At 50.8% G+C, this 25,024-nt stretch overlaps 1 protein-coding gene and 1 long non-coding RNA gene across 8 annotated transcripts; one reads left to right on the top strand and one right to left on the bottom strand.

The window, feature by feature from the left end:
• Nucleotides 1-801: 801 nt before the first annotated feature.
• Nucleotides 802-11,681, bottom strand: PAQR7 (progestin and adipoQ receptor family member 7). Of its 7 annotated transcripts, XM_036114792.2 has the most exons (6): nt 11,329-11,681; nt 9,656-9,756; nt 8,481-8,558; nt 8,094-8,399; nt 7,438-7,533; nt 802-3,543 (listed from the first exon to the last, which is right to left on the bottom strand). In XM_036114792.2, the coding sequence occupies exon 6, from the start codon at nt 3,520-3,522 to the stop codon at nt 2,476-2,478; it is 1,047 nt and encodes a 348-aa protein (XP_035970685.1). In that variant the 5' UTR covers nt 3,523-3,543; nt 7,438-7,533; nt 8,094-8,399; nt 8,481-8,558; nt 9,656-9,756; nt 11,329-11,681; the 3' UTR covers nt 802-2,475. The 7 variants fall into 7 exon arrangements, with proteins under 7 accessions (XP_035970685.1, XP_035970665.1, XP_035970704.1 ...); XM_036114772.2 differs by lacking the exon at nt 8,094-8,399; XM_036114811.2 differs by lacking the exon at nt 8,481-8,558.
• Nucleotides 11,682-23,387: 11,706 nt separating this feature from the next.
• LOC144381967 (uncharacterized) lies at nt 23,388-24,207 on the top strand. Its single transcript, XR_013448332.1, has 2 exons — nt 23,388-23,902; nt 23,964-24,207. It is a non-coding gene; the product is annotated as an uncharacterized LOC144381967 (long non-coding RNA).
• The last annotated feature ends 817 nt before the right edge of the window (nt 24,208-25,024 follow it).

The raw sequence follows: 25,024 nt of genomic DNA, 5'->3' as shown, positions 1-25,024 counted from the left end.
AGCCGGTGGCCTCACAGGGCCGTCTGGTGGGTGGAGAACCTTTCGGTTGCCCAAGGCCTTCACGTCCCTTGTGATCTTCGAATTACAGAGTTGCCTTCCCGCGCGATTAGGCTGTGTGAACGTGTTCACGACATTGCACAAGGAATATGCGTTTCTTTTCGCTAAGTTAGTTGCACTTTCTTGCTGTAAACGTAACTACCCCGCGCTCAGGGTTTTCCAGTTTCACAGCTGCATCCTCACAGTCGTCCCAAAAGGAAAGGTGGAGCCAAGGCTGCGGTCCGCCAACCCCAAAGCCGGCGTCCCCAGCACTACCCTAAGTGGTAACCATACACTAGAGTTTATGAATTACTTTTGGATTAAAAAAAAATCCAAGCATAACTATGAAACCACATGGGAGAGGATTTAGAAAACGTTAAAAAGGGGGAGCCTGGGTGGCTCGGCGGGTTAAGCGTCTGTCTTCTGCCGGGTCATGATCCCAGCTAGGGTTCCGGGATGGAGCCCCAGCTCCGGCTCCCTGGTCAGCGTACAGTCTGCTTCTCCCTCCCCCTCTGCCCCTCCCCCCACTCGTTTTCTCTCTCTCTCTCTCAAATAAAATCTTTTTTAAAAAAGGGGTGGGGCACCTGGGTGGCTCAGTTGATTAAGTGTTTGCCTTTAGCTCAGGTCATGATCCCTGGGTCCCGGGATCCAGCCCTGTGTAGTGCTGAGATCATGACCTGAGCCAAAATCAAGAGTCCAACATGCTTAACCGACTGAGCCACCCAGGCGCCCCTATAAACAGGATAGTTTAGCAGTAGAGTGATATTTTTTTAAAAAGATTTTATTTATTTATTTGACAGAGTGCACAAGCAGGGGAAGCAGCAGGCAGAGGGAAGAGCAGACTCCCCGCTGAGCGGGGAGCCTGATGTGGGACTCGATCCCAGGACCCTGGGATCCTGACCTGAGCCCAAGGCAGACGCTTAACCCACTGAGCCACCCAGGCGCCCAGCAGAGTGATATTTTTTATTCACTTGGGTTTTTTTTTTATCAGTACTTCCTAATTTTCCTTCACTGTACTGTGGAAAACTGTATTGTAAACTGTACTGTGGAAAAGCAGTATTATAAAAATTAACATATAAAATCCTTCTTGATTGAAGGAAAGACCCAAAAATGAAACCTTGTCAAATTATAAAGTGGGCTTATATAAAATTTTACACATTCCTTTAACTTCTAAAACTTATTTGGTAATAAAAATGCCCTGCCTTCCCTGCCAAAAAGAAAAAGTTCATATATATAGTGTATAAGGCCCCCAACCACCGCCAGGCAAAGAGAAAATATGAACTGCCTCTTCCTCCTCCCTGTTCCCACCCCTGGGGGCCCCAGCATGCCCTGGAAAACTTCCTCAACATGCTAAGCAGGTCCATGGGGGCCCCAGGGCCCCACTCCCAGGACAGGAGGCAAAAAGCAAAGAGGCTGCTCTTATCAGTCCTTTATTGCATCCTGGACATATCAGAGTCCAGACCACCCCCACCTCCAGCACCGCTGAACTCCCTTCAGTACGTCTTTGGCCTTTGTAGAGGCTTTTCCCTCTGCCTGGAATGCCCTTCTTCATCTGCAAACTCCTATTCACCCTTCCCAACCCAAGACCGTGAGGGTCGCAGGCAGCACTATTCCTCCTTGGTGTTTCCCCTGACAGGTCATTCCCGTATTAAAACTCTCATCATCCTGCATTGATCCACAGGACTCAGCTGGTAGCCTGCCTCTGAGCAGAGGCCCAGGAAACACTGAAATGGATAACTGAATCATGGACAAGGAAACCAGGAGAGAGGCTGGGAACAAGATGTGTGGGTCACAGAGGCCAGAGCTAGAAAGGCTGGGGCTCACTGTGTGGGACAGTGACTGAGGAGGTATGGGCACTGGGTGGGATCCATTTCTCCCTAGCACCATCTTCTACTTTTGGAGACTCTGTGGAACTCCAAAACTCCAGGCTGGAGCTCAAGGGATGGTAAGATCCTACATACATTTGGGGCCTGCCCCTTCCCTGTCCACCAATGAAATCTGGTGGGGGGGCGGGGGGGGGGTTGCTGAGGCCTCTTCTGCCTCTGGCCTAAAGTCTACCTTCACCCCCTCTCAGATCATCTGGAAGCTCCCAACCAGGGTCCTGGCCCCAGCTGACCCCCGATCCTCACCCCTAGTGAGAGGCAATGGGGAGAGGCAAGCCTGGTCGGCAGCCCGCATCTTTATCTCTTTTCCTCTCCCAGGGCAGGGGGCTGGGGCAGGCCCAGGAGTGGACCCCAGCAGCTCCTGGCCAATCCCCAAATCCAGGGACTGGCCAGTACCGCCGTTGGCAGCTGAGGCGTGCACAGAAAGTCATCGCAGGCCACACACAAACAACTTTACCAGGCCTTGTTCCCCTCTGGAGCCAAGCCCGGACCCGGGGCTCCCACTCTACCTCCCTCCCCTACCAGCTGCCACCCCGCCCCACCCACCCCCGGCCCTTCACTGGGTCTTCTGGTCGAGTTTGCGCCGCACCAGCTGGCTCAGGATGAACGCCGTCAGCACACTGCTGCCCACGGTGAGCAGGAAGAGGCCAGAGAAGTTGTGGGGCCAGCGGGTGTGCAGGGGCTCGTAGATGGGCCGCCGGGCCTCGTAGTCCAGGGCCACAGCCTCCAGCTGAGCCAGCGTGCACAGCACCAAGAACACGTGGAAGAGCTGGTGGCCCTGCCCGAAGAGGTGGCAGCTGCCAGGAAACCAGCGCTCGGGCATGAAGGCCGAGAAGAAAGCGGCGGCCAGCAGGAAGAAGACCACCTGGCACTTGTGGTAGAGAAGGGCGGGGTCATCGGCGCTCGGCTCGGGGGACACCAGGATGCGGTGCGCCACGGGGCTGATGTCCAGCGCGTAGGCCAGCGCCGAGGGCGCCTCCTGGCAGGTGCGGCCCAGCAGGCCAGGCTTCTGGCTATACTTGTTGTAGCAGGAGCCGGTGCAAGACAGCCAGGCGAGAAAGGCGGCCGTGGGCAGGAAGACGGCCTGCACCCGGGCGTGCCAGGCGGGCTCGATGGCGTAGTAGAAGTGCGCCAGGGCGCTGCCGAATTGGTACACGGCCACGCCCACGTAGTCCAGGAAGAAGAAGCTGTAGTGCCAGAACTCGGACTTGGCCTGCAGGAGGTGAGCCAAGGCGCTGAGGGAGAGGTAGGTGAAGGAGGCCAGCACAATGATGAACAGGGGCAGGGCGTGGGGGTCTCCCCAGAAGTCCACGGTCCCCGCAAAGATGCCCAGCCGCAGCAGCAACACCAGCGCGGCCAGCAGGTGGGTCCAGACGTTCACCGCCTCGTTGTGCTGCTGGAAGAGCGTGCGGAAGTAGAAGCGCCACGTCTGGTGCAGCGGCCGGTAGCCCACGTAGATGTACGGCTTCCAGAAGAGCCGCGGCACCTCGGCTCGGGCCACCGTGAACACGGGCTCTGGCCGCCCGGAGGGCCGCGGCTCCCGGTGGGCCTGCCGCAAAGCGGGCAGCAGATGGCTGAGCTTCTGGGCCACCATCGTGGCCATGGCTGCGGGCCAGGCCGGGAGCTGGGAGAGAGGCCAGAGCAAAGTCAGGGCGCCCTGGGCCACCACGAGCAGCAGCTGGGAGGCTCTGGAGCCCAGTTCTCACTCCCTCCTTCCCGCCCTCTTTATCCCCTACACTGAGTTTCCGAAGAGAGGAGTCATCCTAAGGAAGATCGCAGCTCTGCCCCCACGGCTGTTCCGCGCCCTGATGCATCCCAAGTGCCTAGAACCGTGCCTGGCATGCCGTAGGTGCTCAAGCGATGCTTGAGGAATGAATGGAGGTGGCTCACTACCTCAGCCACTTCCATTCCAGTCCAGGTCCACACGGCAGCCCCTCCTGCTTTCTCCCATGTTCGCGTCGCCATCTGTGTTCACCTGCCGGTGACCGTGACCTAGCTAACAGACCCACCGCCTCTACCTTTAGCCCCTTTGGAGTGGCAGGGTCTCCCACTGACCCTCCATCGGCCTCCATGATCTGGTCTCTGCTACCTTTTCCTGCCCTATTGCTCAGCCACAGTGCACTTCCAACCCAGCCACAGCCTCCCACACCCCTGAGCCTGTTTCACATGTCCAGGGGTTTACACAAGCTCTTCCCTCTGCCTGAGACATTTTCCTCATCTTGCCTACCTGGTAAACTCCTACTCATCCCTCAAAACCCATTCTTCTGTGACACTTTCCCTGGCCCCCTGAACCTCTGATGATGACCTCTCTACTTGAGTGCCTACCATAAGATACCCATCCTTTGACCATCGTAACATTTCTCATGGGCATTAAAATCATTAATGTGAGCTCACAAAGGGTAGGCAGTTAGTCTCATTGTTTTGTGAACCCACAGTGCTTTGCAGGTAGCTGGCATTCAGTGTTTGTTGAATCAAAGAGCATAACAGCATCCCGATAACACTTCATACCTTTTAAAGTCCCCAACTCAAAAAGTCACTTTTTTCCCCTGGAAGTCCCCAGTTAACAACTGATTCTGTAAAAACAGCCCTTTCCTTCAGCCACACCTCCACTCAGAAGATGCCTCCTCTAGCCCTTCCATTCCCACCCACGGCTGCTAATTCCAAAGACATCAAATCTAACCCTTCACCCTGCCATTCAAGACCCTGCTCCTACCCTTACTTCCCACCTAACCCGATATCACACTCTGTTTATCACACTCTATTTCCCTCCCCTGAAAGCCTTTAGGGCCAGTTCAAACTGCCACTTCCAAGGGACCTCCTTACTACCCCCGCCCTGTCTACTCCCCTTGTATAGGTTATATAATGTACCATATAAAACATATTCATTCACTCATTCATTTGTTCATTTAGCAAACACTTACTGAGCCCCTCCTCTGCCTCAGGTCCTGTGCTGGGTCCAGGGGACGGCAGAGAGGAAAAAGATTTAATCCCTGCCCCCAGGACTTCATGGTATGGTGCAGATTATCGAAAGGAAAACAAATCATAGCAAATGCTTATACAGTATTCGCTATGTGCCAGACACCGTTTCAAGCCCTTTACGTATAATTGACTCATTTATGCTTCATAACACCCTGTGAGTAGGTACTATCATTATTCCCATTTTGCAGATAAGGAACTGAGGCATGGAGATGTTAAGGACCCTGCCCACCCACCAAGCTAGGCAGAGGCACGGTCTGGACTCAGTTTGCAATCTTAACCACTACCCTAAACTGTCCTTCGCAAGACAAGGTGACAAGTGCTAGTAATCATTCATAGTTATATACTTTCTATATAGTTTTGCCTGAAACCAGTTGCTTACTTCAGGCTTATCATCATTCACTGTGTCATTCATTAAATCTGTATCTATTGAGACACTAGCACCTGCCAGACAACTCCCATCCCTCCAACGAGCTCGCTGGACTCCGCACCCTGATTTTCTGTCCATCTTTCGTCAGATATTTTTTGCAACTACCCTTGCACCAGTCATTGTAAGAGGCAAGGAGATCTGGGCAGGATAAAGCTCTCGTGTTTCTGCCACCAGCAGCACCCTAATCACCCCCAAAGCCCCCCCAGTAATTGACACAAGTCCAATAAATGCAGGGAGCTTGCCATGCGAATGCAGTATCAAGACAAGCCGCCAGCCCACCCTCCTCCTCACCCTAGCCTGACCTGCATCCCTAAGCGCCCCCGCCGTTACACCTCTCAAGTCAGCTCTGGTCTCTGGCCTCTCCTAGTCCAATGAGGAGGCAGGAGTTAAACAAGTCACTACAATACGGCACAAGGGATGCTTCGGACAGGGGGGCGCAGGACTCTCCCACTTCCCATTCCCCAGACAGCATGGCACAGGTCAGGTTTAGGAAGCAGACCTTGCTGGCCGCTTCTGTCCATGAGAACCGCCTGGCCGGCCTTGCTAGTGAAGGAGCCAGCACTGGAGGTCCTCTCCTCCCCAAGAGGCTGGCCTTCAGCCTCTACCCTTGTCTACAACTTTGGCTTTCCGACTCAGAACCTCAGGAAGCCAGAAAAGGCCTCTGAAAGTGTCTCATGCAGCACCTTTGTTTTACACTGAGAAAACAAGAGCCCAGAGACAGGAAGCCCTTCCCCGGAGTTGCCCAATCCAGCAAGGTTTCCATTCCACCACAAGGGAAAAGACCAGGGAATGATAATGTGCGATGGTGGCCTAGTTCCTGGGTCCCTGTGATCCATTAAATCTAGTCCAAGGCTCCATATCCCACTCTTAGAACTTTCCAAGTCATAACAGCCTATTAAAGGCTCTGAGAAGTCCTGCAGCAAAGAAGGCAGCTTTGCTTTGTTGAGCCTCCATTTGTCAAGCCTACCTGACCAAGGATTCTTTTCCTAGTAATAATTATATTGCAAAGCCAGCTGAAATGCGTGCTTACTATATGCTTACTCTTTATAACCTTGTTGCAATTAACTCTCATAACTAGCCTGCTGAGGCAGGTATTATGCCCATTTTCTTTTTGAGGACAGTGAAACTCAGAGAGGTTAGGAGCTCCTCCCCAAGGTGCACACGCACACATACATGCGTGTTACACACACACACACACACACACACACACACACACACACCCAGAGGCTACCCTGGCTCCTGTCACGCCAATCTGCATTCCACAGAACTACTTTGGAAGATAATGGTCTAAAGCAGGTAGCCAAGGCCTTTCCCATAAATTGTTTCCTTAGTCTTCTACCAGCTGACACGCATCCAGGGACCTCAGGCTCCCCACGTTACCAGCCACCCCCTGGCTCTACGCCAATGAAGCCCTAGCTCACAGCCACCTCCTCAGCTGGTGATAGTGCCCTCAGGGCCCTCCTCCTCCAACAGACACAGTGGGGCCTAAGCACAGAACCCAGAGGCTACATCCTGGGATAAAGAGATCCTGCTCCCTACTTCCTTTAGACCTCACCCAGAGGCCCCATTCCATCTGGATACGTCTATTTTCAGAATTAGTTCCCATCTCCTGACTCCATGGAAAGGTGCAGGGGTCCAGCATGAGCTGAAAGGAGGACGGTAGGTATCCAGAGACCACCCTCAGAGAACCTTCAGAGTCATCTGCCCACCAGGCTGCCAGGACCTGCCTGTTTCGGGCCACCCTCCATGGCCCCTCTCCGAGCCTAGGTTACCTAGGGGTTTTCCTCGAGCCTGCGGGCCGATGGCTTCCGCTGTGGGACTGGGCAAATTCACCAGATGCCAAGCACTGGGTGGCACTTCCACAGGTGACAGTCACTAGGGGCGGGGCTTCCAAGGGCTGGAGGTGTCTTGTGTGATGTCACCAGAGGGTGGGGCTAAAGAAAACCTCCACCTCTCCCTTCCCCCTCCCCACCATCACCATTCCCACACAGGTCAAATCCCAGCTAAACGTTGCCCTCCTAGCCAGGCCTCAGCTGCAGAAGGAAGCTCAGCATTACCCTCCACATGAAATGTCGGGGGAAACCCAGGGCTGGCTAAAAAGTTGTGACTTACCCAAGATTCACACGGCAAGACGGGCAAAGCTGGGCTGAGACCAGGTGACCAGGGCCTGGTTGATGGATGTCAGGCAAACTTGACTGGCTTCTGTCCCTACTCACCAGGAATCATAATGGAAAGAAGTTAGAAATAAAGAAGAAAGCGGACACCAGAAAGGCTCATGAAGGAGATGGACTTCAGATTCACAAAAACCAGGTCTGACGCCTGCGTCCATCACATGCTAGCTGTGTGACCTAAGACAAGTGACTCATCTTCTCTGAGCCTTAGCTCCCTCATGGGAATTATAATATTATCTATAGCATAGATGGCTGTAAAGATTAAACTCATTAGAATAAAGTTTTAGCACAGTTTAGGGACTCGATAAATGATTGCTGTTATTATCAACTATTAATAGTAGAAGTAACTAATTATTATTAACAGTAGTAGTATTTGAATTATCCCCAGCCTGAGTAGTAGTATTTGAAATATCCTCAGCCCTAGAGATTGGCTTGGCATCGTCTTAAAAAACTGTCCTCTTTTAGCCCTCAGTAGCTGGTTCCACTGGATTTGGGGGCTTTGGTTAACTGTGTCTCTTGCATAGTTTACCTTTCTCTGAGGATACATGTAAGGACCAGGGAAATTTGGCTGGAGTTTGAACTTCTAGGGACACTGACCTTATTTCATAATTGAATTCTCCTCAGCATAGACCATTCAGAGTAACCTCTCTGGGTCCAAAGAGCCCTGAAGATTCGCATTTGTGCCGCACAGACCCAAAAGAGGTGGCTGGGAAGTGAAACCACCAGGGAAAGGGTCTCAGCTGCAGCTGCTCCATCCCCCAGTGGGAGGGACAAAAGGGTAGACCATGCCAGCAGGTGATCCAAAAGGCATGTGGCCTGGCCAGGGCATGTCTTGCAGGTTTGAGAGGCTTCCAGGTTGGCTGAGCCTCAGCACTGAGATCTCCAGGGCCCACGTGGGAGCTCCTGTGAATTCGAGAAGCTCGGTCCTCCTCTGCCCTCCCACCTCCCATTCCCCTTTCCTAAACACAAGGTCAACCTCCTCACCTGGCTCCTCAATCCAGGCTTGCCCCAGTTCCTCCTGGTTTCTCCCTGATACACTTTGCCAAAGAGTCCCCTAAATACCTGGGGGGCAAAACAGATGACCAGGTTGTAGGGATGGGGCAATAAATGGGTTTCGAGGGGCACCTGGGTGGCTCAGTCGTTAAGCGTCTGCCTTCGGCTCAGGTCATGATCCCAGGGTCCTGGGATTGAGCCCCACATCGGGCTCCCTGCTCCATGGGAAGCCTGCCTCTCCCTCTCTCACTCCCCCTGCTTGTGTTCCCTCTCTCGCTGTGTCTCTGTCAAATAAATAAATCTTAAAAAAAAAAAAAATGGATTTCGAAGTGGGAAAGCCCCCAGTCTTACCCATCCCATTGAGTTTAGTGCACATGACAGGCAAAAAACTACAGAGCTGGGGCACAGGGTGAAGCAAGCAGACAGACTCCCTGCCCTGACAGCCCTCACCCACACAAACAAAATGCCTACGGGCTAAGGAAAATCCAGTCCTGAGAGAAGGCCCACAGGTGGTGATTGTGCAGCACTGGGGAGAGCTGACGCCCCAAGGGAGGGTGCCTACACTCACCTCGGGCAGACTATTTCAGAGGGAAGCCAGGTCCCCATTATTATGTGAGAGTGGGATTTCAAGTCTGACGCGAATCGGCTGTGTGACTTTGCTTTTAAGTCCCTTAACCTCTCTGAGCCTATTTCCTCATTATAATCGAAGGATAGTAACAGCTACCCCTTGGGCTCTTGTGACAGCAAAACAAAGTCATAGATGCCATGTCGGCTCTGGCACAGCCTGGCTCTGCTATTTTTGTTGGGTTCGAGTCTTGGCTCAGCCGTTCAATCCCTGTGGGACCTTGGACAAGTCCATTCCCCTCTTGGCCCTGTTTCTCCAAATGTCAAAGGACAGAATGAATTTACCGGTAACGTCAAAGGGCCCTTCAGGCCCTGAGACGTTCCAATATTTGTTTCAGGCCGAGTATGTGCCAGAGGCTGGAGCTTCAGCACTGAACAAAACCGTTAAGACACTTCCCTCATGGAACCAACAGCCCAGCTAACTACCAGCTAAGGGTAAGAACTAAGGGTATTAATACCCTGCCCTCTTGGAGCTTAACAGCCTAACTAAAAAAACGCCTATTATGAGTATTAATTGGTTATAATTCCATTTTCTCTCTCACCTCCGTCTTGGCATGCAAAATATTCATTGTTGCTTCTCTGGGCCCTGACTGTTCAGCACATTCCTTTAAAGAAAACTTTATCTTGCCATAGAAGACAAAGTCTAACCTCAGACAAAAAAAAAAACAACTGTAAGGTGGGGGGGACACCTGGCTGGCTCAGTAGGTAGAGCACGCGACTCTTGATCTCAGGGTCATGAGTTCAAGCCGCATGTTGGGCCTGGAGCCTACTTAAAAATAATAATCACAATAATAATAGTAAGGCCAGACCTGTGTTAACACAGGAGTTGTTAGACGTAATATTCTTGAGGGATCCTCACAAGGACAATACCATATAAGGGCCCAAAATATAATCAATAAGATTAGGCACTAACATTAGTAATTTACAGTGGCTTGCTGTTTACAAAGAACTTTCAAATACATTTCAACTCTCCCTCAAAGCGACTCTGAACCTCCATGTAAGCTGGTGTCACAGCCCAGGAGGCAGGATGGCCAGGACAACATCTGACTCCCAAACCGGTGCTCTTGCCCCTCATCTACTGTAGTCAACTCCCAGGCATCCAGTGGGTGGCCACAGATTACATAGCAAAGTTTTCATCCCTGGCTGGCCTCCCAATCTCCCAGCAACTGGGTCACCTCCCTCAATGCAAACCAATTCCCCAACTCGGCAGAATGTGTTTAAGAAAAAGTTCTTCCAGTTCTTCCAAAACTGAACAGAAATAATTTTCGTTTTTTGTAACTGCACCCTGGGCCTCCATTTGTAATCAGAATAGAATAAATAAGTCAAAGGAATTCTGCGGAACTCAGATTCACTAATGCTCTGAGGACAAGGAAGAAGAACCTGTAGGAAGAAAGCAGGCTCAGAGAGGTTGGGTGAGCTGGCTACTGTCACCCAGCACGGGATGGAAAAGTGACCCAAGTTTCACCTCTGGCCAGCAAGGGCCCCTCTAGTCACAGAAACTGAGGCTGGAGTGGGGCAGCCTCTCACCAAGGGGTTCTGAGGTGGCACAAGCCCCTTGACGTGAGGCTGGAACCCTCTCCCACAGGAGCTAAAACATAAGGTCCTGGGCCATCCAGCCAGGTGCAGCCCGGCTCTGGGAATCCATCAAACTCTCAAACTCGCCAGCTGTGGCCTGACCAGGCCCCTCACTCAGGCCAGGCCTGCACGGGCCGCCCCAGGGAAACCCCTCTGGGGGTCCTCAAAGCCTGCAGGCTTAAAGCAAATGCTATGGGTGGTGTGGGGCTCCCTCCCCTTCCCCTCACTGGGTAGGGGAAACGTCCATGCTTTCCTGACACCAAGACAGGTTTCCCCATCCCAACCGGCCTAGGCGTCCCCCAAGTGGGACGCCCTCACATCATCCGGTCCCAAGTAGTCGCGCCCCTTGTGCCCCCGGAGTCTCCCTAGATTCCCCCGCAGGGGGAGGAGTGAGCCACCGGCCTCTCCTCCTCCCCGCCACCGCCGCTCGCCCAGGCCGGCCGGCCGCCCAGCCCACTCCCTCGGATGTGCTCCGTTCCAGCGGAGGATCCAGTAGGATCCTCCCGCTCTCACCCGGGGTGCTCCGGCTCCGGCCCCGCGGCCCCGCTCGCCCTCGCCCCCTGCGCGCGCGCCCGCCGCCCCCGGAAGCACCCCTGCGCCCGCCGCCGGCCCGCTCCCCTCTCCCCAGCCCTGTACCTACCGCGGGGCGAAGCGCGGCGGCGAGACCGGCCGGCTGGGACCCTTGGGCCTCGGCGTCCCCCGCGACCTGCAAGCCGATAAAGGGGCGGCCGGTGGCTCCGCCCTGAGGCGGGCGGGGGGCGGGGCGGCGGCGGGCGGGAGGGGCGCGGGGACTCCGCTGGCCTCCCCCCCCCCCCGCCACGCCCACGTGTTGCCGGCGGAGGCAGGGGGCGCTCCCAGCCCCGCGACCACGGAGCCGTGGGCCTTCCTGTGGCCGTCGTGCAGAAAGTTGCGGAGACGGAGGCCCGGAGAGCAGAAGCGGCTGCCCAAGTCCCCCGGCTGGGCGGCGGCGCTGCGGACGCTCCAGCGGAGCGGGTCCCGCTTCCGCCGACTGGAAGCACCAGCTCCGGAGTCCGGGTGGCGGACTGGCGGGCGCCGGGCAAGTTGTAGCAGGAGCGCGGACCGGTTTGTCCCGAGAGCCCGCCGCCCAGCCCCGAAGCCACGAGGATCCACACATGCCACCGCGCACTAGGCTACTTCTGGTCGAGATGGACCTGGCCTTCCCCATTTTCATCTCTGCCCGGGGAGCCCCATCCCGCCTCTACACCCCTGTCTTATTCCGTGGGCCGCTTCCCCTGCGGCCGGCCCAAGGCATGGTGTTTGAACCTCTATTAAAACACCCACTTTCGGGCGCCTGGGTGGCTCAGTTGTTAAGTGTCTGCCTTTGGCTCAGGTCATGATCCCAGGGTCCTGGAATCGAGGCCCGCATCAGGCTCTCCGCTCGGCAGGAAGCCTGCTTCTCCCTCTCCCACTCCCCCTGCTTGTGTTCCCTCTCTGCCTGTGTCTCTCTCTGTCAAATAAATAAAATCTTAAAAAAAAAAAAAACCACCCACTTTCTACTCCCTAGTATAACATCTCCCCCTCAGAAGTGGGAGCACCCAAAGGGTGAGGGATCCCTGCATAGAGAAGGTCCTCAGCACAGACTGACAGGGATTGTCCGCTCCTCTGGCCCTGGACCAGGCAGAGTGGGGAGACACCTCCACCCCAGCTGGGGCACACACAGCCTGAAGGATGCGGAGCTGAGAGGGGACAGTCTAAGAAGGGACACTGATCCGCCCTCAGGGAGCTTCGAGTCCATTCCGAGAGACGGTGCGGGGTGTGGGCATGATAACAGGATCCAAGTCCTGGTGCTACCCCCAACTCACCATGTGATCTTGGGCAAGTCTTTGTCTCGGCCTCAAGTTTATTACCTATGAAATGGAAGTAATAATACCTGACAGGTTGTTAGGAGAATTAATAAAACAATGGGTATGAAGGTTCTTCATCAACTGCAATGACTACTAGAGGAATGTGTATTTCCTTGGTATATAATAACAAAACATATATAATCATAATCATAATAACCCTAAGAATTAGTTAAATCTCTATTACCCATGTGGATAGAAAAAGTGGCATAGAAGATCCAATCATTTAGAACAAGTAGGGTATGGGAAATGAAAACAAGTAAGGACATTATGGAAATTATATTCTATATGATAGAATATATTCTATCATAGTGAATAAAAATTTAAAACTTGGAAGATGACTTAGACTCCTCTTCAGTTTTGGAACACCTGCTCTGTACTGGACATGTTTTTAAAGCTACAGTTAAAAAAATTAAAATTAAAAAATAAAGTTACAGTTTATTAAGCTCTTGCCGTGTGCACTAAATAGCTGCCAAACTATCTCCTTTGAGCCAAGCAACCCTATTAACCCATTTTACAAATTGGGAAACTAAGGATCAGAAAGGAGACATGGGACTGTTATATTATCTCATTTAGCCTCATCCATTCCTACAAGTTGGGTGTGATGACCCCCATTTTATGGATAGAAAAACTGAGGCCCAGAGGGGAGAAATGATGTATTCCAGGTCACATAGCTCCTGATGTATTTAGGCTCGAGAAATGGATCTGGAGGTGTGCTTAGGGGAGAAAAGTCCCTGAAACATGTGCTTAGGGGAGAAAAGTCCCTGAAACTTGACCCTGAAACATGGCTATGGATATTTGAGAGCTGAACGATAAAAATTTACAAAAGTAGGAACAGTGATTAGTTATAGAGCACCTGCCATGTGCCCGGCCCAATGCAAAGCCCCTTCCATGCACTATAGGCCCACGAGGGTGTTGTTTCCTTATCTCATTTCATGGATGAGGAAACTGGTTCCGGAAGATGCTACTTGCCCAAGGCCACCCAGTTGGCTAGGGGCAGGCCTGCATCCCAGCCTTGCTCTGATGTGCTACACAGTACTGGTAACAAGGAGTGAAGCTGTGAGGCCAGGACAATTCCTTTCCTACCCAGCTGTGCCCCAACTCCTTTTCCAGCCCAGGGCAGCTCCCTTCCCTGCTGTTCCCCAGCTCAGCCACCTGAGTGAGGCCCAGTGACTCCATTGCTCCAAGAGCCCAGAGCTCTGTAATCCTTTGAGTCCAGACCCTAGAAGAGGAACATGGGGAACCCATCCAGTAAGCTGTGCATCATTCAACTGCCCTCCCAGATGCGGGTTCAGCTGTCAGAGGAACAGGGTCTCCAGGGAGACCAGATTCCTGGGCGGACCTAAAGAGTCAAAAGGCCTCAGAAGTCTTGCTCTGAGCGAGGAGACCATCAGGAAGGACTTCAGTGCACCCAAAGTAAGAGAAAGGATGTGGGGCCTGACTGTCCTGAACACATTCTTATCTTTTCCCCAAAACAAGGGCATCCATTCTCTGGGGGCAGCAAAGCAGTAAAAGCACATGACTGTATTGTGCCCGGGTTCACACCTTGGCTCTGCCACTTAACCCCAGGCAAGTTATGTAGTGTCTCTGGATGTCTGGTTCATTCATCCTGAAACAGGTTAGTACCCTCCATTTAGGGTCGGCATGAAGAGTAAGTGAAATCACATATGTAAAGTACTCACGGCACCAGGCATATCGTGCTATTGCTCTGCTTCAGTTCTTTACTCCCTCCCTTTGCCAATAAGGGAGAAAAATAAAGGCTTGTTGTAAGCCCCCAATGCTGAGCTGGTTTTTTACACAGTATTACTGCAGAAATTCCTGACTCATACACATAGCAGAGCCAGGATGCAAAGGCAGGGGTCTGACCCAAGACCACAATCTCAGCTGTGCGTGGTGTGGGGGGGTGGGGGGAAGGGGGGGGCAGCGCAGGGGACACTGATTGCCTACAGAAATTCTCTGTCTGAAGTCCACTTGGAGTGAGACTTACAGGACGAGGAAGGGTTCTCCGAGCCGTGAGGAGGGAAAGAACTTTCCAGACAGTGGGAACAGCATGTGCAAAGGTAGGGAGGTGTGAATGGTGGGGTAGGTTTAGGGAAGGAGCCATCATGTTCTAGGGCTAGAGCAGAGGGGGCCTGGGGGCAGCAGGTGGCATTTGAAAGGTAGGGAGAGGCTAGAAGGAAGAGAGCCTTGCCCTGGTGGGAGGGCCTTATCCTGAAGGCCATGAGGATACCGGAGGCAGAGATTAGAGAGGGGGGTGGGATGGGGTGAGGGGGCTTCAAGAAGACCAGTTGGAGAGGTGGGGGGTGTCCCCTGGGACTGCAGGGCCAGGTATCAGACTCCTGCCCAAGAATCCCGAGAGGGAAGGGTTGGCAGTAGAAGCAGAAGACAGTGGTGGGAGGGAGCTGACTGTGTTTGCAGGAAATAGGCCGCAGGGGTGTGCTGCCCCCAGGCGGGAGCTGCCCCGCAGGAGACAGGCAGCCTGAGCTCCAGCCCAAGAAAGTCTCCTGCAGGGGCCAGGAGGCCTCAGCCCAAAGAGGCTGGAGGGGTCCTGGGGTGTCCTGGGATTGGGGGGAGCCATCGTAAACAGCCGGCCCTCCTCAAGGGATCCCCAGATGAGGCCCCACGGTGAGTGTCCCCAGCAAGGCAAACACACAAGAGTGGCCCGTCAGAGTGTAGCTTCAGCAGGGGTGGGCAGCTCCACGCATGCCCACTCAGCCCCACTCCGAGCGTCTGCCAGGCAGGCCTCCACTTTCCGGCCTCTGGGCTCTCCTGGAAGCTGCAGCTCAGCCTGCTGGTTTAGGAACAGTCTAGAAGTGCAGGCAGTTAGCGCCCCGAGAACGGCCCTCAGGCCCTCGTGGAACTGCTGGAGAAAGGCCCAGCCTCCTCTTCAGAAAAAGACAACTCTGGGAGGCATTCGGTCTGCACCAGGCTTTCTGGAATCCAGGCTCTACCACCCAAAGCAGCAACCTGGAAGACACACCCCATCCTCCGTTGTGCTTTGCCTGCTTCCTTTGTCTCTCCCCCCACTCTCTTCTGCTTTCTGTCGTCACCTCCCAAACAAACTACCCACACCTAAATCTCTGCCTCAGGCTCTGCTTTGGGGGAAAACCAGACCAAGACTTCCCAGACCCCATCCCCCCACCCCCCCACCCCCAAGAAAAAGAGTCAGCTTTAAACACCTGCCAAGCCTGGAATGCTCAGGACAAGCATGGGATAAGGCAGACCTTTCCTGAACCTGAAACCTCACTACCTTCCCGTTCCCTCCTGGGCAGCCCTGGAGAGGTCAGAACCGCAGTGAGCAGCAGGGAAGGAGGGGCGCAGGCTCAAAGGGCAGAAATAAAGAAGCCCACCATCCTCTTCTCTCCTACGCCAGACTCCAAGTTGCCAACACATTCCTACCTCTTGAACTTTCCACTTGATATTCCTTCTGCCTGGAACACGCTTTGCTCCAGATAGGACTGGCATAATTTCTGAGGCCCCGTACAAAATGAAAATGCAAAGCTTTGTTCAAAAATTAAGAATTTCAATGTAGCTAGAGCAGAACATGAAACCAAGCAGGGGGACCCTCCTGACCCCAAGCTCCTATGTGACTGCATGGGTCACATGGCCAGGAAGCCGGTCGTAGTTCCCAACAGCTGAACTTCTGTCTGCTGCCCCACTGCCTTCAGATGTCTGTTTCAATGTCACCTTATCCAATGGGGCACCCGGCTGGCTCAGTCGGTAAAGCGTATGACTCTTGATCTTGGGGTTGTACGTTGGAGCCCCATATTGGGTATAGAGATTACTTAAAAAATAAAATCTTGGGGCGCCTGGGTGGCTCAGTCAGTTAAGCGCCTGCCTTCGGCTCAGGTCATGATCCAAGGGTCCTGAGATCCAGTCCCACATCGGGCTCCCTGCTCAGCAGGGGGCCTGCTTCTCCCTCTGCCTCTGCTGCTTCGCCTGCTTGTGCTCTCGATCTCTCTCTCTCTCTGACAAATAAATAATAAAATCTTTTAAAAAAAAAAGGGAGGGGGACTGATGAATCCCTGAACTCTACCTCTGAAACCAATAACACATTATATGGTAATTGAATTTAAATTAAATAAATAAATACAATCATACAGTGAAAAAAAAAATCCCTGTTTCTCTCAATAACTGACTGTGGTATCAAAGTTTTTGATTTTTGCCAATCTGCTGGGTGAAAAATGGAATCTCAGTCTTCTTTTCAAATTTCTCCTATTATGGGTGAGGCTGAATACCCATTAAAACACAGTGTGATGTTGCGATTTATTGTAAGAAATATATACTTGGTCTTCATCTCTGGGGCATACAGCTCCTGAAGCCCTCGTAATTATTTCCTAAGTGGTACAGACACTAAGAGCATCTGTTGTCCTGAGGCAACTCAGTGGGCTCCTGGATGGCTCCTGGGTGGGGGCTGGCCCCCAGAAAGACCAAACCATTAGAAGCTTGGAATTTTCAGCCACCACCCCCTACTTCTCCAGAGAGGGGAGAGGGGCTAGAAATGGAGTTAATAATGGATCGAGCCTACATGAAGCCTCCATAAAATCCCAATAGTATGGGTTGGAGAGCTTTCAGTTAGGTGAATACAACCACACCTCGAGGGTGATGTACCCCAACTCCATGAGGGAAGAAGCTCCTGAGCTCAGGACATTCCCACACCTTGCCCTATGTATCTCTGCATCTGGATGTTCGTCTGTATCCTTTGATAAACTGCTAAGTATAAGTGTTTCCCTGAGTTCTGTGAGCCATTAAGAAATTAATCAAACCCAAGGAGGGAGCCATTGGAACTTCTGATCTATAGCCATTTGGTCAGAAGCAGAGATGATGACCTGGGTTTGTGACTGGCATCTGAAGTGGGGAAGGGGCAGTCTTGTGGGACTGAGCCCTTAACCCATGGGATCTGATGCTCTCTCTGGGCAGATAGTGGGTTGAAGTCCCAACACCCTGCAGGTGTCTGAGAATTGCTTGGGGTTACATGCGAAGTCCCTCCCACCCCCAGACATTGGAATTGGGTCCAAGAACCCCTGGTGGTGGTGAAGTGGGATTTGCTAGAACATCCCTGGCTCGTGGAAAGATGTGGTTTGGGAAGAGAAAGATGAAAGTCTGGGGGTGAAAAACCTTTGATTCCTGGGTGGCCACATGGATCTGTATCATCGGGTCCCCGAGGAAGCTTTACTGAATGGGTTGTGAGTGCAACTGACTTCAGGGCGGTGTCTGCGGTTTGGATGCTGAAGAGGGGAAGAACATGTGGGGTTTATGCAGCCCCTTCAGCTCACTCTGGAACAATCACAGACAGCTGTACGCAACCCGGACACAAAGGGGGTTATTCCTGAGGGAAGGGCCAACCTAGCGGACCGGGTACAAGCCGGTTTGCCCTGAGAGGGGAGACTGTCTGTTTTCCCCCATAAACGCCAGTGAACACCCCAGACGAAGCAGCTGATAGGTTTCATATGCAAATCATTTGGGAATGGCTTATGACCACCTGGATTTTTACCCACTGACCATGCCCATTCATGGAGAATGCTGTGGTTAAGGGGGCCCCTTTCACAGGGACACCTATATAACCTTATGGCTGTAAAACCGAGAAAACAGTTCATGAAGTCTTATCAAATTTGCTGTCTCAGCTTCCCCTCATGGGTCTTCTAGATGCTAATAAAAACATGAGGTTATTAGAGGATGAGAAAAGGCCAAGGGAACGTCAAGGGACTCTTCCCAACAAGCTGGAAATTTTTAGACCTTTATTTATTTATTTATTTTTTAAGATTTTATTTATTTGACAGAGAGAGCGAGAGAGCACAAGCAGGGGGAACAGTAGAGGGAAAGGGAGAAGCATGCGGGGCTCCATCCCAGGACCCTGAGATCATGACCTGAGCCGAAGGCAGACGCTCAGCCATCTGAGCCACCCAGGCGCCCCTTTTTAGACCTTTATTAAGAAATAAGGTGAATAAGAGTGCCTGGGTGGCTCAGTCGGTTAAGCATCCAACGCTTGGCTTTGGCTCAAGTAATGATCTCAGGGTCCTGGGATCGAGTCCCGCATCAGGCACCACACTCAGGGGGGAGTCTGCTTGAGATTCTCTCTCTCCCTCTCCCTCTGTCCTTCCCCCCACTCACGCTTTCTTTCTCTCTCAATAAATAAATAAATCTTTAAAAAAAGAAAGAAAGAAGGTGAATAAAGTGAATATTGGTAGAGGCAAAATGAAGGGGAAACAGAGAGGGGAGAGTCACAGGACTCGTCCACAGGGGGAAATCTTTGGATGGTTATTAACAAATGGGATTAATAAAATGGATATTGATGGGGTTGAAACAAAGCTTTTAGGTTGGGTGGGCCAAAGGATCTCCTATTGGTCCCTCAGTATTAAAGAACTTCAAGTCCAATCTTTCTCTGTTTAGAAAAACATTAAAAGCTTGAAGGCACGGCGCCTGGGTGGCTCAGTTGTTAAGCGTCTGCCTTTGGCTCAGGTCGTGGTCCCAGGGTCCTGGGATCGAGCCCCGCATCGGGCTCCCTGCTCCGCGGGAAGCCTGCTTCTCCCTCTCCCTCTGCCCCTGCTTGTGTTCCTGCTCCCGCTATCTCTCTCTGTCTGTCAAATAAATAAATAAAATTAAAAAAAAAACAAAACAAAACCTGAAGGCAGAGATTACAGTGCGAGACCTGACCAGCAATCACGTGTGCTTGCGGCTGTAGTCAAGCAGATTAATCAAGTTAAAGATTAAAAAAGAAAGTTAAAGATTGACCAAAGGGCCAGGGTCCCTTGGCTCAATCCCTTACTAGGGACCCAAAGTCTTTGGCACAAAAAGTGGGCAAAATGGTCAGGGGGTGGCAAAGAAAACTTTTCAGGACTCTTGACCCAGGAGCTCCACGAGCTATGGTAGGAAGTCATGGTGTGGGCTCCATTTAGATTGTGAGACATAAAAATGGGAGAGCCAATAAATCTATGAAAATTGGAATGTTTAAACAGGGTTTAGGTGGAGTGTCTTTTTTACCTGACTCTACTCTGGGGATGGACATTGCGTGTGGCTGGGGAACATTTCCCTTACCTGGTATCATAAAACAGAAAGGCGTGTAAATCTGCCCTTCAAGCAATGTTAATTAGTCATGCTAAATGAGAATCAGTAGGATCGCCTGAGCCCACGTGGTGTAGAATGCTCCAGAATTCTCGTAAGGACAAATTTTCTGTATGATAGCCCTGTGGCGAGCCCAGCCTGGGGCTTATGTCCAAAGCTTGTGGGCACCTCCCAGCAATGACTACTGGGACTTTGGATAAGAGAATTTTCCTTTGAGGGATATTTATGACCTTGCTATCAATCATTAATTAAAGCTACCCCAATGACCAAAGGACATTAATAATAAGATAATGGATAAGATAATCATGAAGTCTGAGATACCCATACTGTCTGGGTGATGTCAGGTCAGACAAACACTCTAATAAGGAGGCAGTTCCCAGAAGAGTTCCATAATAAAATGGAAAGTGTTTCTACAGGAGCATGCCAATGGGGGAGATGCAAGTAGGCACCCACCTTATGTACCAGGACGTAGCCTCTTTTCCCCCAGGACCAACTTTGGAACCACCTGCCGGAACCTATTGCCATGTGAACAGTGCCCTACAAACAGCTCTCGATTAAACAACATGCTGCTTAGTTTATGAATGGCAGGTCCAAGGTGAACGCACAACCTCCTGTTTGGAAAGGTGCTGCATTCAGACCAGCAGATAGACTCGGATGGAGGAAGGGAAGAATGAATCAGCTTGATGGACTGAACTGCGTGCCGTGGTCCTAGCAGTGAGGGAAGAACCTGGGAGATGGGCAGTGGAAAACTGGACCGTTCCGGGGATGCCCACAGGGGCGCAGCCCTCTGTAAATCGCTCTGGGAATTTAAGAGGCCCCCTGTAGTAGGACATGTCAATGCCCATCAGAAAAGCTGCCTTCCAGGCTCAAGAGGTGATTGGAAAAACCAAGTGGCTCTTTTGGTGCACCCCCTTGAGGTGACCATCTGGATCCATGGTGTAAGTGGACATGGGGAAGCTGCGGCAGCGCAGAGACGGGCTCAATCTCGCACTCTCCCTATGCACCCTCCGAGGCACAAGGTGCCCATAGGAGCTGGTCTGCCCACCGGCAGAAGAGACAGAGATGGCAGGTGGCCGCGCGGCAGATTCCCTGGTGGGAAGGCCCTGATCGTAGCTGGCCAGGGAGGCGATGCTGGCAGCCTGGCTGTGTGCGGGAGGGAGGCGCTGCAAGTGGGTCCTGGCAGGGATAGATGCTTACGATGAGTGAGGCTTTGCTGACTTGGTGGTAGATGCAAATGCTCAGAATTCAATGAAAGAACCAGAACAAGAAGACAGTGCACGCATTTGGATGCCGATCACCATTTCTTCGGACCAAGGAACACACTTTACAGCCAAAAATGTCCAACAATAGGCAGAGAGCTATTCTCATTAGAGTTCTAGTTTGATAGAGAATTGGAATGGGCTGTTGAAAGATTGGCAAATGGGGGCGGCTAAAATGGGGGCGGCTTCCATGGAGGGCTGGCTTACATACTTTCATGAGTGTGTGCTCACACTCAATATGAGAGGGACTCAAGGAGTGTCCCCACCGGATAGATTTCTCTGTTTTTCTGATGGATCTGGGCAAGAGGGGGTGGGGAAGGAGCTGGTACTCTCCCACATCACCTCAGCTGTTTTTCCCCCTATTTGATGCAATGGTCCTAGGACCAGGGCTGTGATGACCAGAGCTGGAAGCAGGGGTGATTCCTAAGTGAGAAACTAACTGTGCTTTAAATCTTATGTCAGAATTCCTAAGGGCCTGAATGGGCAGGGTGTGCCTTCACCCCATCTGCCAGATGCAGCTGTATGGCCATGTAGTTCCGAGCCTGTGTGACCTGACCCCATGTGAATGGGAACCGACTGAGGGGAGGCGCTTGCTAGACTAGCATTGCTGTCCTGCGTTCAGAACCTGACAAGATGGAATTGGAAGACTGCAAAGCTGAGTGGCCTCACCCCGGGACACATTGTCATATCATATAATAATGCACTGGGTCCGGGAACCCAAGAGACACATTCACAAGAGAAACAATTGGGGCACCTGAGTAGCATAGTCGGTTAAGCCGCCCAACTCTTGGTTTCGGCTCAGGTCGTGATCTCTCATGGTTGTGAGATAGAGCCCTGCATTGGGCTCCGAGCTCAGCGTGGAGTCTGCTTAAGATTCTCTCTCTCCCTCTCCCTCTGCCCCTCCCACTCGTGCTCTCTCTCTCTCAAATAAATAAATAAATCTTAAAAAAAAAAAAAAAGTTTAAAAGAGAAACAATTCACCCACAATCTCGTCCTCCCACACTCTAGCGGGCTTTAATTTCCTCAAATTTACAGCCCATATTCAGGCATTGTTTTTCATAGTTTCAATCAGAGAAGACGGAATTTCACATTCTGCTCTTTAGTTTCATTTATCCTTATACTATTCAGAATGAGATTAGCCAGGTTATGCTATAGTAACAAACACCACCAGTCTCGCAGGGGCTTAAATCAGTTTGTAATTCGCGCTCACTGTACTCGTCGTCCTCACTCCAGGCCCCAGGTGCATGCAGCCGCATCTGCCGAGGTTAAGAGGGTGGGAGGATGCACACAGGCTCTTACAGTTTCTGCTCAGGAGTGATGTTTCATCGGTTAAGCGAGTCTTATGGCCACAACTAACTTCAAGGAGTGGAGAAGTACAGCAGGAGAAGAAACAAGTATTTGGTGGCCTGCCCTGATAGCTATTTCACGGAGCATGTAGTCTGTGCTTGGCTGTCTGCTCCCCCCTGGGAAAAGGGAGCTGAATTAGATATTGTCCCTATCATCAACATTCTCCATGGTCCTACATGATCAGAGTGATCTTTCTAGGGGAAACACATAACAATCACTTTTAAGAGCTCCAAAATATCCCATCAATATAGAACAGACCATACTTTGCTAATTTGTCAAATGTTGCATATTCAGGATATTTTTATTTTTCTTTCTTTCCCTTTTTCCGTATTAAAATAACTGCAAAAATGTAACGTTGCACATAATCACCTCAAAAGAGGTGAATACTGAGGAATAAAGATCATGCAAGACTTGTAGAATAAAATTACCAAACATTGCTGAAAGAAATTTTAAAAGGTATAAATAGGGCGCCTGGGTGGCTCAGTTGGTTAAGCGACTGCCTTCGGCTCAGGTCATGATCCTGGAGTCCCGGGATCGAGTCCCGCATCGGGCTCCCTGCTCGGCAGGGAGTCTGCTTCTCCCTCTGACCCTCCCCCCTCTCATGCTCTCTCTCTATCTCATTCTCTCTCAAATGAATAAATAAAATCTTTAAAAAAAAAAAAGGTATAAATATATGGAGAGACAATCTATGTTCATGGACTGAAAGACTCAATATCATTATGATAGCAATTCTCTCCAAATTGATGTATATATTCAATCCCTATCAAACTCCTAGCAGACATTTTTTGTAGAAATTGACAAGCTGATCCTAAAATGTATGTGAAAATGCAAAGGAGCCAAAATAGTTACAACAATTCTGAAAAAGGAGAACAAAGTAGAGGACTTCCTGATTTCAAAATATACTGTCAAACTACTCAAGCAAAACATTATGTTACTGATATAAGAGTAGACACATAGATAAATGGACTAGAACTGAGAGTCCAGGAATAACCCTCACATTTATGATAAGCCAACTAAAAAAAAAAAGATAAGTCAGACTGGGAGAAAATATTTGCAAATATCACATATCTACTAAAGGACTTGTATCTAGGATATATAAAGAACTCAAACTCAGTAAAATGATAAACAATTCAGTTTTTTTTTTAAAGATTTTATTTATTTATCTGACAGAGAGAGACACAGCGAGAGAGGGAACACAAGCAGGGGGAGTGGGAGAGGGAGAAGCAGGCCTCCCGCCGAGCAAGGAGCCTGATGCGGGGCTCGATCCCAGGACCCTGGGACCATGACCGAGCTGAAGGCAGACGCCCAGCGACTGAGCTACCCAGGGGTCCCAAACAATTCAGTTTTATTTTTTTTTTTAAAGATTTTATTTATTTATTTGACAGAGAGAGAGATAGCAAGAGCAGGAACACAAGCAGGGGGAGTGGGAGAGGGAGAAGCAGGCTTCTTGCCAAGCAGGGAGCCTGATGTGGGACTTTGAGCCGAAGGCAGACGCTTAACGACTGAGCCACCCAGGCGCCCCCAAACAATTCAGTTTTAAAATGGGGCAAAGGATTTGTTTTTTTTAAGATTTATTTATTTATTTTTTGGGGAGAGAGAGCACATGCGAGCAGGGGGAGAGGGAGAGAGAGTCTCAAGCAGGCACCTCAGGGGGCAAAGGATTTGAACTAACATTTGTTCAAATGTACTGCACGCCAGGAGGTCCAGCCTGCTGGGGCCTGGTCTGAACTAACATTCTGTCAAAGAGGTTGTTGAATGGGGGGCACTAAAGTGGCTCAGTCAGTTAAGCATCCAACTCTTGGTTCCGGCTCAGGTCATGATCTCAGGGTTGTGGGATCAAGCCCCACCTCGAGCTCCGCACTCAGCTCAGAGTCTGCTGAAGGTTCTCTCCCTCTCCCTCTCCCCTTCCCCGCCCCCATTGCATGTGCTCGAAATAAATAAATAAATAAATAATAAATAAATAAATAAATAAAATCTTAAAAAAAAAAAGAGGATGTTGAATGGCAATAAGCACATGAGAAAATGCTCAGCATCATTAGTCATTGTAGGAATGTGAATCAAAACCACAATGAGTTACCACCTCACACCCACTAAGAGGGCTGTAATTAAAAAGAAAAGCAAGTATCGAGGATGTGAGGAAATTGGAACCTTTAAACATTGCTGATGGGAATGGAAAAATGGTGTAGCCACCTGGAACCTAATTTCGCAATTCCTCAAAGAGTTAAACACAGCATTATCGTATGACCCAGCAATTCCACTCTTAGGAAGTTATCCAAGAGAACTGAAAACATATATCCACACAAAGAATTCTACACAAATGTTCGTAGAAGCATTATTCATAATAAGCCCCCAACAGTGGGAACAACGCTAACATACATCAACGATAAATAGATACAATGTGGTATATCCATTCAATAGAATAATCTTTGGCCATAAAAAAGAAGAAAGTATGATACATGCCACAAAACAGACAAACCTCAGAAACATCATGCTCAGTGAAAGAAACCAGATGCAAAAACCATAATGCATGATTCTATTTACACGAGATGTCCAGAAAAGGGGACTTGCTAAAGCAGAAGGTAGGTTAGTGGTTGCCAGGGCTGGGGGTGGGAACAGGCGTGAGAGATCTCTTTGGGATGATTGAGTGTTCTGATTAGACCGTGGTGATGGTTACACAAGTCTGTAAACTCACTAAAAGTCATGGAATTGTATACATAGAAGAGGTAAATTTTATGGTACGTAAATTATGTCTCAATGAAACTGTTAAGAATGACATTGCAATTAACATCTTTAAACAACAAATTTA

The sequence above is a fragment of the Halichoerus grypus genome, chromosome 5 (genome assembly GCF_964656455.1).
Source record: "Halichoerus grypus chromosome 5, mHalGry1.hap1.1, whole genome shotgun sequence".
In the NCBI taxonomy this organism is placed as follows: domain Eukaryota; kingdom Metazoa; phylum Chordata; class Mammalia; order Carnivora; family Phocidae; genus Halichoerus; species Halichoerus grypus.
Note: the sequence above shows the minus strand (reverse complement) of the source record. Positions and strands in the feature narration are given on the sequence as shown.